The 15,230-nt window shown below is 38.5% G+C and overlaps 1 protein-coding gene across 1 annotated transcript in view; it reads right to left on the reverse strand.

Annotated features, from left to right (window-relative positions):
* Positions 1-15,230, reverse strand: part of LOC134800101 (tetratricopeptide repeat protein 28) — a 134,782-nt gene that overhangs the window by 19,122 nt on the left and 100,430 nt on the right. The window contains exons 8-15 of the mRNA XM_063772576.1: positions 4,798-5,043; positions 3,787-3,950; positions 3,417-3,492; positions 2,843-2,956; positions 2,069-2,288; positions 1,439-1,658; positions 754-1,126; positions 94-333 (exon numbers count right to left, since the gene is read on the reverse strand). Of these exons, the coding sequence (XP_063628646.1) occupies positions 94-333; positions 754-1,126; positions 1,439-1,658; positions 2,069-2,288; positions 2,843-2,956; positions 3,417-3,492; positions 3,787-3,950; positions 4,798-5,043 (1,653 nt within the window). The remainder of the gene's footprint in view (positions 1-93; positions 334-753; positions 1,127-1,438; positions 1,659-2,068; positions 2,289-2,842; positions 2,957-3,416; positions 3,493-3,786; positions 3,951-4,797; positions 5,044-15,230) is intronic.

The raw sequence follows: 15,230 nt of genomic DNA on the forward strand, positions 1-15,230 counted from the left end.
GTAACGAATCATTGCTTTCGTCGACTATGAGAATTGAAAAATCAAATGCAGACTGGATGAGGGTTGCTCCTAATTTACTCAAATAATATTTACCTGTTCTAAATATCCAATGGCATCCTCATAATGCCCCATGTTAAGCTTCGCAATGCCCAAGTTGCCGTACGCCTGGGCTTCCAGAGCACAGTCCTGCAACTCTTGAGCCCTCTCCAGCTGTTCCCTGTAGCATCTTGCTGCGTGCGAGTAGTGGCCTAGGGCCATGTGGACAGCTCCTAAGTGGGAGTGGGCTCTGGCTTCGCCTGCTGAGTCTCCGGCTTCTTGGCGAAGAGTTAGTTCCTGTAGTAAGTCAAACAATGATTATTATTTTACTAAAGACCGATTAATTTAATACAGAATAGAAAAACTAACAAACGACATTATTGATCACATACAACATGACAGCAAAGCATAAGAAGAATAAAAAAAGCAGATTGAGAAGAAGGATATTGTCGTGACGTATCAAAACGACGCAATTAATCAAATTGTGACTAATTAAGTAGGTTGGTAATACACCTGTCCAATTTCTTGGTCCAATATGCATTGCGTCTCACGCTCTCACTAAGCAAAATGTGAGACGCAAATACACATTTGTCAAAGAAATTGGACAGGTGAAAATACCACCCTTACACGCTACGTTAACTATACTGACAACACATTTTTACTAACAAATGTTGTCTATGGAAGTTAAGAAAAGTTCTACAGTAACATTTGCTGTACCTGTGTATGATGTCCCAACGCCGCATCAAGCCTCCTTTGCAACCTTCTAGCCAGCCCAAGGGCTCCGCAAGCCGCCGCCTCTAGAGACCGATCCCTCGCCTGCCTCGCGAACCCGAGCTGCCTTTGATACATCTTAACAGCCTCTTCAACGTCCCCCATCTTAATCAACACATCCCCGATGTTCCCCAATGCCCTGAACTTCCCCTGCAAATGCTGAGTCATATGGGCGATGGCAAGGAAATACTTTTGGCATTCCAACGCGGTTTCTAAATTGCCTAGGGCGAGATGGGCTAGGCCGAGGTTGCAGTATGCTCTGCCCATGTTCATTTTGTCTTGAAGATCTTTGGCTAGTGAGAGGTCTTGGTCGTAATATCTGCAAGAAAGGAATAAGTAATTAGGTAAATAATTAAATAGGGAGAGCGAAACAAGCGAGCAACAGCCATAAAGAAGGTCTGGTATTTGAATTTCTTTTGCATTAAAAATACGTGGAGGAAACATAACAGATCTAATTTTGCAATTAGAATAATTCTAGTGTATGTCATGTACATTGTACCCAGAATGGAATAGAAAGAACATTTTTTTGTGCCTTTAAATGCCATTAGTTTACTACTGGTTTTCGTAAGTAAGTATATATTGTGGTGTAAATTCGACATTTGTAAATCAAAGGTTTCTGAATATTACTTACCTAACAGCCTCTCTATAATTCCCCAGACAGTAATGCGCATAGCCAAGAAAATGGCAAGCCTTGGCCTCCGCGGTGACATCCCCCAGCTCCTGCGACAGCATGAGATGCTGCTCGTAGTACGGGACCGCTTGGGCGAACTCCCCCCGGGAGGACAGACAGTTGCCGAGGTTGAGGAGCGCGCACGCTTCGCCTGCTGCGTCTTTTAGTTCGCGGGCGATGCCTGTAATTTATACGGTTTGGTAAACTTTTGCAAGAAACAAAAAAAAAATAGGCAGGGTCTTGAACAAACATTTGAATCGTCGCTACTTTGCCGTGCCAAAACCGAACGCAGGTCATTTGTCATGTGTCATTCATCATCGCAACTTCATCTCACTCTTCTGAGTAGACCTTTCCGGACACCATCTAGTATTTGTGTAATTTATATCAGATTTTAGATACATGGTGATTGTCGGTGTCGGTCATGGTGATCTTTTAATAGAATATTCAGTTACAAGAAAATATGTTTTTTTTTATTCCTATAATCTAAGGAATAACAGCCTTGGCCCCCCCACACCTTCGCACTCTGTGCACGGCATGGTACACACCGCTTCTTTAGTTCAAAAATCCATGAAGCCTCTATTCTATCCTTACCTAAATGCGCTCTGTAATGAAACAAGGCCATATCATGCGCCCCGAGGGCCTGGTACGCCACAGCCAAGTTCCCATGAGTGGACGCCTCGGAGCTCCTATCATGGACCTCCTTGGAGATCGTTAGCTCCTGCTTGTGGTACTTGATGGCTTGCTCGTAGAAGCCAGCTGCTGAGTAGGCGTTTCCGATGTTGCCGTATGCGCGGCCCATGCCTGCTTTATCCTGAAAAAATCATGGGGATCAATTTACGATTTAGGTTACTTTAGGCATACCTTCTTAGTACTTTTGTCCAGCCGGTGCATATTCATATGCAGAAAGGGTATTTTATTCCCTAAAGCTTACTACTGCAGATAAATATGTAAAGGTATGAAACTAAGACACGAAGAGAGGCCTATGCTCAGCAGTGGGCGACTGAAGGCTAGAATGATGATGATGATGAATGATGATGAAACTAAATCATGCAATCTATATTTGACCGCAATTAAGCCAGGCGTGAATTTCGTTGGTCATCAATGTCATCATGTTCTGGATATATATACTCGTCGGGATGCGATCACTAGATTTTTTTTACGTGTTTGGGTAGCTGCCGTTCCTCAACCCACCAACGGAGCGGCAGCTAACACCCACGAGGTTTCATTACGTATGCTATTTAGTCATGGAAATCTGTTCATAGCCCGCGGTCTATTTAATCCGTTTTGTTATCATATCATGATCAGCGCCATTTTTCTCATAGGTCCGGGCAAATGACATATCACAAAAAAAATGAATATTCTCACCTGCAACTGCCTGGCTATTGACAAATGTGCCTGGTGTAATTTTAGTGCGGCGTCATGTTCACCCAACAGCTGGTACACAATGCCCAAGTTAGAACATGCTCGGCCTTCCCCAACCTGTGAAAAGTATTGCACCATAAAAGTAAAATAGCAATAACAATGCAATTCCACAGGATAATATAATTACCGCTAAAAAGCGATATCTTCTAGACAATATTTGGGTAGATAGTAAAGTAAAACCATGTAGCAATTGCCAATTATATGTACACAGTATGTATTTGGAACAAAATTATGAAACATAAACTGAAAATCGTAGTTCAAGACCAAAAAAAGTAAGACAATGTTGCCACTGCAATAAATTGTTTGTAAAATAGTATTTTTTTATAAATAAACACGCTAAGATAATTTATTTATTGGTAATTTTACTCCTATGATTTAAAAAAGTACTTTTATTTACTTATTTTTACATAAATACAAGACGCGCTAGTAAAAAGTGGCAACATTGTCTTACTTTTTTGGTCTAGAATACATAAAATGAAATGCGTGAATTTTAATTATTATGTACGTATTCATATACCTTATCTCTAGCAGCCAGCGCAACATCTAACTGCCTTTCATGCCATTTCTTGGCTTGAGCGTAATCTCCTCCACATCTGTAATGTAAATAAGAACTTAAATTATGGACCGACAGTTACTAAAGCGACAATTGCATGGTTGCATGGTTATTTCAATATAATAAATACAAGCAAGCTCGTTGATAAGCATAATAATGGCTGTGGAATAAGCTCCCTGCCGTTGTTTTCTCGAGGACTCCAGTATTGGGTTTAATTAAAAAAAGGAGTTTACTGGTTTTTAAACGACGGCAACGCAGATGTAACTGGAGTTGAAGACGTCCATTGATACCACCGACGTGGTATTTAAAAAAAAACTAGTAATAATGTAGATACCTGGCCGCATGTCCTAAGCCAGCGTAGGCTCTGGCCTCAATAGCTCTGTCTCCTAGGTGCTGAGCGATTCGCAACACGTTCTCATGGTAGGCGATGGCTTGAGCGAAGTTCCTTCTATAGTGGTATGAGGATCCTAGGTTAGAGTATGCCCTTGCTTCTTCAACCTGTGTGGAAAAAGTTACGATTACACTACTTAATAAAGAAATAACAGAACTTTCATCAACAACTTACCTATTTTTCAGTCTACAGCACACAAATCTGTTCAACACATAGATATGGAAATTAATTATAGGTAAATAATTGTTTAATAATTATGGTCTAAATTCCACCAGCACTTGGCACTTGCCACTAAAGTATATTATCTCAACTTCAGGGAGGTGGTCCGAGGCTATTTGCTTTGCTATCGAGCTAGCTGTAGGCCACAAAGCAATGTCAGTAATTTGAGATCCAAGATTACATAAAGTTCGCGCACATCTCACCCACCATCACTACACACAGTAAGAGAACTAGGTAAGTAGGTTATTTACTATCTTACCTGATCACCAAGTCTTCTAGCCAGCCTCAAATGCTGCGTATGGCAATCCACCGCAGAATCGAACTCCCCCATAGCCAGATATACGGCCCCGACATTCCCGATCTCTCTGGCCTCCTGCAGTCGGTCCCCCATCTGCTTTACCAGCTGGACGCATTGCTTGTGGCTGGCCAGCGCGTTGGGGTACTCACCGATCACTGTGTACACGTATCCAAGGGACAACAACAGTAATATATCTTACCTGATTACCAAGTCTTCTCGCCAGCCTCAAATGCTACGTATGGCAATCCACCGCAGAATCGAACTCTCCCATAGCCAGATATACGGCCCCGACATTCCCGATCTCCCTGGCCTCCTGCAGTCGGTCATCCATCTGCTTCACCAGCTGGACGCATTGCTTTTGGCTGGCCAGCGCGTTGGGGTACTCACCGATCACTGTGTACACGTATCCAAGGGACAACAACAGTAATATATCTTACCTGATCACCAAGTCTCCTTGCCAGCCTCAAATGCTGCGTATGGCAATCCACCGCAGAATCAAACTCCCCCATAGCCAGATACACGGCCCCGACATTGCCAATCTCCCTGGCCTCTTGAAGTCGGTCCCCCATCTGCTTTACCAGCTGGACGCATTGCTTGTGGCTGGCCAGCGCGTTGGGGTAGTCGCCGATGGCCGTGTACACGTGTCCGAGAGACGTGAGGGCTGCCGCGGCGGCTTGGGTGTCCTGAAATAAAATACCAAAGCTTTAAGAATAGTCATTAGAAAAGGAGCTGTAAATTTATGAATACACATACTTATTCGATGACTATCTCATTGTACCTATTGCAATCTTAATTTACACAAAAACATTAAATGTAGATTGTGTTGTTTATTTGTCCTGTTTTAAGTAAAGAAGCAACACGTTCACATGAAATTTTGTGTTCACGTTCATGTTTATCGACGGTGAAATAGCTTTTCCCCGATAGGCATGCCTACAAGATTTCGCTTCTTCGGTTAATGCTCCTAATTACCTACCTACTCCGATCTCTTCATTTAGGTATAATTTTTTATCTTAAACTTGACCGCAACAAATGGACAGGTTATATAACTACCGCTAGATTTGTCTGTGACCTTGACCGTACAAATCAACATTAATTTCAACGATAACCTTTCAAGCTTATGGCCTAATCTCAGAACAATTAGGTTGCTCAATACAAACGCGCTATAGTTAAACTATTAGTCGTTTACAACAGGTAGCTTTTGTAATAGTTATTACATTCAAAAATGTAATAGTCTATAAGCGTGTGTAAGTACGCAGTAGATCAGAAAAGTACTAAAAGCAATTAAGTAATCAGTTTTAAGTACCGAAGCGCATGCAAATCATTGAAACAAAGCGCTATTATAAGCTAAAGTTCATTATAAATTTCCGTTGGCCGGTTCTTTATTTCTTTTGCCTTTGACAATGGAAAAGTCATAAGTAAGAATATTTTAAAAATATCTGTACACTTACACATAAAACTTAAAAAGCAAAAAAGCAAGACACACAGAACATTCAAAAAGTTGTGCCACGTGCGTGTATAAGTAGCTAAAAAAGGAAATTTTAGTCTCAAAATTGGCTATAATTGATTTAAAAAGCCTTTGGGAGCAACTAAACTTATTAAGGAACAAACTAGCCTTTTCCGTAAATAAGTAAGTCTGTCTATTCTGCCTGCAACATTGTCTAAGGGCAAGTATTAAACACTTAGTAATTGCTGTTGATCGTTTCTTGTTAACGAAGTTGTCAAAGTCCATAAACCATAGTTAGTTCTAGACTGACGGGACCAATAGATCCATCGGCGTACGCTGTCTTCATCGACATCGGAATGTCTTGATCGGCCCTAATAAGTCCAGCCTTTATAAAAGACCTGACAATAACTTTTTATAGACTTAACCCGCGAATGCTCGGTCGACGCTATCATAAATTCTCGAAGGACGTTTATACTTCAGTGCCAGTCTGAGATTCCCGATTTTATTGGCATAAGAGGATATAACATTTGCGCTGGTATTAATTCAATAGAGACTAATTTTATATGGCCAGTTAATATAACGGGCGATTTTATGGTCTTCATTATGTTTATGATGTTGTAGTTATATGTTTTTGACGCAATGAACTGTCTGATATTTTGACCTTTCTTGTGAATTATTGCCAGAGGATTAACGTGAAAACTTACAACTTCGAACTTATGCCTGAAATTTAAGAGGTAGTTCGAGAGTACCTACGTATAAGTCCAAGTTTAGGTTAGGTTAGGTTAGCGTAATGTAAAAGAAAAGATTCTTTGGAATTAGGCCAAAACTAGATATATTTTACCTTTTATCCGACGTTTCAGCCAGGTTGCACTAGCTGTGGTCATGGTAGATGTAGTTAAAAATATGTACAATACCCGAGAGTTTAAAGTGTCAGGTATATTACAAAACTAGATTATACCCAGTTCAATTGGTTGAGCGATTTAGTTATATACATATTAACAGAGCGAAAGCTTCTCTGAAGCTGGAATTAGTTGATTAATAAATAAGTCTACTTGGGCCATATAAAGTATTTTTATTAAATAACCTCTTGAAACATAAGTAACATAACAAAGATCAAGCACATGTCAGATAAACGTAACAATGTTTTGCTGAACATTTCCTTCGAAAAAAAAATACATTTATATGTTGATTATGACCAAAGCAGAGAGGGTTAAAGAAACAGAAACCATGACAATTTCTCACAACCATTAAAGTGCTAAATATATACAAGGCTGATTCATAGCAATTATATAAAGTATTAAAACCCGCCCGTCAAGTAAATATCCAGCCTAGCATCTTTTTATTCCGTGTCGTCCGTCGTGGGAAACAGTAACAACAGACTACTAATTATACGACTGTAGGTATTTAAAACAGTCGTCAAAACGAATGAACAATGATCTTCTGTAATAAGAATGCGGGGCCTATTCGAGTTATCAAAATGACAAATGTGACGTGGCTATGTGACCAATTTTCTCAGTCATGAAAGACTAAACTCTTAAGCTTAAGTGACACTTGGACAAATGGAATAGGTCCCTATTAGGTTTTAAATTACCAGGGGGCAAAGTTAAATGACAGGTAGGGTGTTCCTATATCGATAAACATATTTATTGATTGCTTTTCTTATGTATTAGTGAATATTTTATATTTACATCGAAAATGGCATTAGATTTAGAAGACATTAAATAAGTTACATTATTATATACCTAGGTAGAAGTTTTTAAAATGGTGCTTAAATGAGTACCATACTTTTGATTATAGACAAAACTTAAAACAAAAATTGTTCTCGAATCATTAAGCATAACTTAAGAATTATTTAAGCAAAGTTCGGTGTCAAGTATATTTTTAAGATTAGCCGTACGAAATACTTTTGCTTGGTCGCCATCTTATATGTCTAAAAAGAAAAGGTAGGTATGTAAGTATTGAATCAATTGGAATGCATAAAATACATATGAACATGAAGCCTACAAGTTAACCTTTTGTAAAAAAATGGGTCTATTGTGTCTTTACACGGGTTATCGCGCCTATTGAGTATCGTGTCAAAAGCATTTCAACTCTAAACAAAGAGGAATACTTAAGTATATCGGACCGGCAGGCTGATTCTTGCATGGATTATAGTTATAGCGTATATTTTAATACCCCGTGATTTAAATGCATCTCTCATTCTGCATATTGCTGTAGGTATATTCATCATACGAGTATATGGGTCTTTCCTTCAGTAAATAAAATTATGCTTCGTCGTTGCGCTTGTAAATTCCGACATGTGCTCGATTTTAGAAAACCAATGTGAATTCCTGAAAACACTACATAAGATTTTTCCATGAAAATTTGAAACCTAGCTAGGGCTCTTTCATCATAATATGGAGAGTAATTTCGACGATACGATGGAATACACGACATAAAAATACTGTTAAAATCGCGACCCGACTTTCTTACTTTACGGTATTTAGTTGAAATAAAAACATCTCTGACAGATTACCTAACTTAAGTTACCTTGACAACAACTGACGACAAATAAATAACCACAGCCCGACGAAAACAAATAAAAGAGTCGAAAGCAAATAAAAGCATAGAATGCGGCGCATCCTTTCACTGAGGAAGTTAGAGGATAAGAGAAAAAAATATCCGACGAGACACCGCCAATAGGGGCTTTGTCTCGACGAAATGCGCTAAGGATTGAACAGTTCGTCTGTCGATATCGATAATTTTGATGGCCTGTTTCTGTGGATTTTCTATCGACTTACGACGATCGACGACGACTAGGTCGTTAAATTAAGTAGGTATGTAGGTAGGTACTTATCAAATTTGAACTGTCGTGAATCATATTAATATGTCTCGATGGTTTTCATTTGGTAGCTTTATGCTGATGATGTATGTAATGTAATATTAGATTTAATATGCCAGGAAAGTGATTATAAAATTGTCATTACGTTCATTGGGTACAGATTAACTTCAGTAATGAAAGTCATGGTAATTTGCGCGATTTAATTAAATGTAGATGATTAGTAAACGAAGTAACTTGTGATTAACAAAGAATTTATAGTTATAGAATAGAGAGAATCTAGTAAGTTAATAAGAAATTAGGTATGTTTTGCACGCTCGTTAAGTTCATCTTTATGCTGAGAATCGGGTGATTTAAACTGTTTCCAGGCCTTCCTGTGCTGTAGTGTGTGGTAAAATAATTAGTTACAACAGGATAATTACTTTGAGGCTAAATAAGGCAACCAAGTTCATCAGTGAACTTCGCCAAGGTACAGCGTCCCATCCCCATTCCGCACGACTAAAACGTACGTAACGTAATATTATATATGTATCTTTACAATCGTATATATGTATTTAAAAAGTAAATGTAAAACTCTGTTAAAGTCCATATTACTCTTTAAAACGAACGAAACGAAATAAACGTCTCGGATAAAATATCTAAAAGTACCTTTAAAATTAAAGTTTAAATCCACAATTATATTTATACTAAAACCGTGCAATCTAATCTTAACGTAACATGCTCTAACCACGCGATATCACTGCAATAACAGGTCCTAAAATATCGACATCGATAGGTAGTAAAGTACGGCACTAGCAATCGGACTGGCAACAATCTAACTAATTAAGTATGTGCAACATGATACGATAACGTGGTGATTTACATACCGACTCGCTTTCCAGCTAGGAGCCAGGGTTGCGCGTTGCCCATCGCTTACTCGCACAGAGCAATCGCTTAAGATGTCCCAGTATAAAATCGAACCAAGCTAACTCTGCAAGGCATAGACATAGTGTGGTCGTGTCATCAGTAATATATATATGACGTTTATTGTTATGACATTCTCTCACTTTGTTCTGTTCAAGTTAGTAGTAGTAGTTAGATGGACTTGTTTCTTCATACCTATCGTGTTTTCTTTTTATTAATATCTTGTTTGATCGAGAGGCAAGACCTCCGCCACTTACAGTACAAAGGAGACGATTAGATTTGGCAGGGCAGCCAAAACAATCAGACAACTCAAATCAGAATTTTCGGCGCTAACGTACAGCGAGCTGCGAAATTGCATGGACACATTAAAAATGTGGCCATGCACTTTTGCAGCTGGGTATATAAGGAGTCCCGACCCTAGCTGATTTACCCCAGCTAGGGTCGGTGAGTTGGCCACATATTTTTTAAAATGGTGGTGACCTTTTACTATACTGACGCGTCCGCAGCGCTTGGTTAGTAAAGAGAATATGGCCGTATATGATGGTTATCACCGAGAACTGCCATACCAGCAGCACGGCGTCTGACACGGTGTCCCATTGTGTGCTACTTGTTCTGCGCCCTTTGTACTACCACCAACACTGGCTGACCATTACTATACCTTATCTCGTCGCAGTAAGGTTCATTAATAGCTAGTCTGTGTCGGCGATGGTAAATAATAAGAGAATGAGACGTACGTTTATCAACCTTTATTATGTTTGCTTTTGTTTTATTGTTGGTTTTGCATGGGCGCGTATATTCGTGTACGAGCTATCATGAAAATTAAACGGATGCATTACCTAGTAATAGTATAAGGTCCAGGGAATCTACTGCCGCATTCCTATTCTACAAAGTGGTTTTATTTACCGTCAAAGGGATACCTTGGTATTTGATTATAGAAAACTCTTTCTTAAGTTTAAATTGATGTAAGTAGAATAGAATTTAAAAGGTCATTTCAACTCAAGTTACCACGGTTTAGTTGCATAAATGATAGCAAAGTATGTACTGGTAATAAGTCGGTACAATACATTTAACCAAATCAGCATTATTGAAATGAAATAAATGAAAATATTTTTTTTCAGGCATCTATTGGCCCATACATAAATACCTTAAAACTAGCATACATATTATTATAAAATATATCTTAAAACTAAAAACACACAATTATGGCTGCGATGCAGTTCACAATCCCGCAGTGTCACAGACAGACAGACAGAGACAGAGACACAGAGTGGGAGGGATTATTGCACATGCATGCCAAATCCTTATTCAATAATATATTATTCTAGGTCTGAAGTTCAATAAAGCAATAAAGATTATAATTTAATCCAAGAAATATCACAGTAACCTTATAACTCTGCGCTATTGCCTTATTATTTCTGTAAAAGCGAGCTTTGCTCCCACCGCTTCTACAATTTTATTCTAAAGTCTCCTTTATTGCCTATGTTAAGGGTTATCATTTTCGATTTCTTCGAAGTACCTACCTTATACACAATTAGGGTTAGCAATTAATTTTGAAGCTCCTCTGTGATAAAACAACGCAACCTCATTGTTTTGGGCTTGTTAGAGTTGTCTCGATGAGTATTAGTTGACAGTTGAAAGAAAAGTGGAGTCAGCGATAAAAGCTTGTGTTGCAAATGAAACTTTTGACAAAACTTGTTTCAGCTCTTTTTGACGTGATAACGTCTTATAAATCGATGAACACCGGTAGCATGCACGAAAAAGTGTCACGTTGTGGACATATCTCCATGATAATGTTGTGGACGGATCTCCGTGGTAACGTTACGGCCACGTTTTCTTATGACGTTATTACGCAAAATTATCGTCCGTAAACCGACTTTACAGACAACCATATTTTTTTTTGTGATTCAGTACAAATGACCTTATAAACATTTTTATTAGCCTCTTTTAGTGTTTCACTTCCAAAAGAACTACCTATTAAACTTTTCGGATTAGCATCGTATAAAATAAAATATATATTGGAAAGGTTATTTTTTGGCATTTCTCCTCCTTTACGAACATCTTATCAAGATTATTCTAAATTACTCTTATATCTCACTCATAATCCCTAATACATATCCATAATCACTCTTAATCCTCTGGATGACTACAGAGTTGAAAACTGCACGTCTATTAATACACGCACAGCGGTTAAAGGGTATCTAGATACAGCACGATAAAGGCTGAATAAAAGCGACCACCGGTAACCCTGCGTGCAATCGGATAGGTGCGTTAATATGCCCTTTTAATCTTTGACGAGCGGCTCGAATGGCGCAGGCGCAAGTCATTCCGCACGCTTGCCAACGCGCGCGAGTTGCGTTCAAACTGGGTATTTGAGCGCTCCCTGGTATTGGAAAAGACAGAGTAAATAGTTATACTTATATATATTAACTTTTACAAGGCATAAGGGTATCAGAAATTACGCAAAATTGGATCCTATCACTTTGAAACAAAGTTCAAAATCATGCGGGTAATATATTCCCTCTGCCTTAAAAAGGCTTAATATATATTATAAATGCTCGGACAAAGCCCGTCATTTCGAAAACATAGCCCTGTACCGCACAACAGAGATTTCCTTATATCAATGTCAACGATTAAATATGCCCCAATGACATCCGTAAACTGTGAACGAACATTTTCGACTCGTGATTGGGTCCTAAATTATGGTTGTTTTCAAAATGACGGGAGTATTTCCGAACCTTTACATATGAAACGGGAAACGTCAACCGGTCGCAACATGAGTTATCGCAAAATATACCTTCCGAGCTGTAGGTACAGCACCATCTCTTCTACAACAGCTGTCAAATTCAGAACATTGATTATTTCATAGACTTTACAACAAGTCTACAATTAATAAGTCTTTAGTTGCTATCACCAGAGTCTAAGACTCTCTCTAGGCTCTAAAGGGGCCCACTGATTAACAGTCCGCCGGACGGTATCGGCCTGTCAGTTACAACAAAATTTTGACAGTTCCGAACAACTGACAGGCCGATACCGTCCGGCGAACTGTTAATCAGTGGGCCCCTTAAATGTTCTCCCTTTATGTAATAGCCTCTGCTTTTACTAAGTGAAAGATCGTAGATATTCATTTGTCGCATGCTCTCGCGCAGCAACGCGAACGCATATGCGCAGAGCACCTGCGCTTGACGCGTTATGCTAGGCATGCGCTAATGAACCTAGCTAAGCTCACATGTTACTGTCAAATTATACCCGCTACACGGGAATTCTAGGGAGAAACACTTTTATATGGCGGTATAAAATACGCAGGCTTGGGCGTTTAATGGATATTTCGATTTGAGGTGGGAAATAAAATATTTACCTGGATTAAATTGACATATATATTATCAAATCGATAAAAATATTATTTTTTTACAAAAAGCTTTTAGAGTCCATGAAATTTTTTCTCTTAAAATGAATATACCGCTTAAATATTCTGTAACTTTTTAATCAGCTTTATACCAGGTATAAATGAATAGGCAGCTTTACCTATGGATATTTTATTCGTAATCAGGTAAAAGTAAAGAGTCAACAATGTATTTTATAAGATTTGAGCAACAGTTTTCGTGATCCATATCTGTCTGTTCTTATAATAACTGATTTGCAAGACCGAAGTGATCCCAAAACTAATAAAATTATGCGTCTATTTGAAAGATTGACGTATGACATTGGTGAATAACGAGTAACGACGCAACACGAAAATTTAATTGCGTCAACATAATTTATATCTTTGACTTTCGAATGATCCACGGAACATAGGTATAGCAAACAAACAGTCTTGCAATAATTGCCAATGAAGAAACAGTTAAAAACTTAAAATATAACAGAAGATGCCTATATACTATTGGTATTCTGCAGCACTGATCAGTGCATCCCTACATTCAACTTAAAGGGGCCCACTGATTAACAGTCCGCCGGACGGTATCGGCCTGTCAGTTAGAACAAAATTTTGACAGTTCCGAGCAACTGACAGGCCGATACCGTCCGGCGGACTGTTAATCAGTGGGCCCCTTAATAATTAAGCATGCCACATTACGTTCATGTTTTGAGCAGCTAAAATTTTACAGTAGCATGCGAAAGATTAATCCGACATTCGTTCAAGCCAGATTTTATTAATTTTGGAGCAGTTGAAGGTACATTCAAATTGACACTAAACCCCTTCAACTATAAGGCTCATTTTACTACGCTTAGTTTCGTTATTACTTTGTTCAAAGCCATATACCTAACATTGTTGCTATAAAATAAAAATCGGAGTCAATAACTCGTTGTTTATCCTTCTGCCATTAAAATAATTCGCCGGCTATAAAGGTTTTTAATGTGAATTTTTATGGTAAAAATCGTTTTCGCTTCCAACGGGACAACGGTGTTTTAAGGGTATTGCGAAATTAAAATTATTTTATTTTTGTGAAGAATAATTTATATACCAACAGTTTCTTATTCTCCGATTTCGTTAACTCCAATATGTTACGGATGTGCTGGTAAATTTTTCGACAAAATATATCCTAATTTTTAAATAAGTAATAATTACACACGGTGTCGCTTCGAAGGAGCTACCGATTTGACCCCCTATGTATGTCCAGTGATAATTTATCAAATTGGAGAAATCATGTCGATCGAGTTTCGATGAATAGTTTTCTATAATTAGCCCCGGGTATTTCAATGATTTTTAAATTCCTCAAGCATGGTTAATGTATAATGTACTTAAAAAAAAAACTTAACAAACAACAGGAGAGTAAGGTACAACGAGCTAAAGATAAATTGTCCATTAAATTTTTCATTTGAAACCTTTGCCCCAAGGAAACGTCAGGTATATGTACCCTATAGACACATAAAGATTTATTAACTACTGTCAAGCGTTGGCCGCTGATCAGTTAAAGGTCCCGGGCAGGAGCTGTTATTCGAACTTTAATGATCTTAACTTGATTTGATATTATTTTCAGTGCATCTCTAGAATGGTAATTCCACCTGTCCAATATCTTGGTCCAATGTGCATTGCATCTCACTCTCTCATTAAACAAAATGTGGAATACTACCACCCTATCGGACCAATAGGGACTTTACATTTTGGAGAGTTTGCTTGTGGCCTGAATCTAGAACTTAACCTTGACTTTATTAAACGAATGACACTTTAGGCCATAAGCACGTGCTTCACTAAAATTCGAGCTCATTTCTTGCGCTGTTTGAGGGCCTGCCATCTAGTAGTCTAAAACACAAACATAAGCTTACCTTTTTTGCACTTTGCGACGGTAAATACGGGAGTTGTTTGCCCCGCTACTGCTGAAACACGCTCGATATATAATAAGTGGGTACTTACAAGAGAGATGCACTATCAGTGATGTTAAAACATTGTCAAATCAAGTTATAATTTGTAAAGTACGAATGCGGGCCCCAGTGGCAACGAGTAATTATTGTTATTCTCGGATTACGGTGGATTCCTGAATGTTGGCAACATTTCGCGGTTATTTGCGGCCGACGCGGTTTTTTGTCCACAGCCATCGGCTCGGAACGTGTTAAATAAATATTTCTTACGATTGTTTGTTACTGGGCAGTCATTCCGATCGATTACCGAGCCAGCCCAACCAGTTAAAATATTTACCTGTACTGTGCGGACCAAAAGTTGTACTAGTATGACAACATTTAAAACCAACCTAACTATCAAGATTTTTCTTGTA

Source organism: Cydia splendana, chromosome 19, assembly GCF_910591565.1.
Source record: "Cydia splendana chromosome 19, ilCydSple1.2, whole genome shotgun sequence".
Lineage (NCBI taxonomy): Eukaryota > Metazoa > Arthropoda > Insecta > Lepidoptera > Tortricidae > Cydia > Cydia splendana.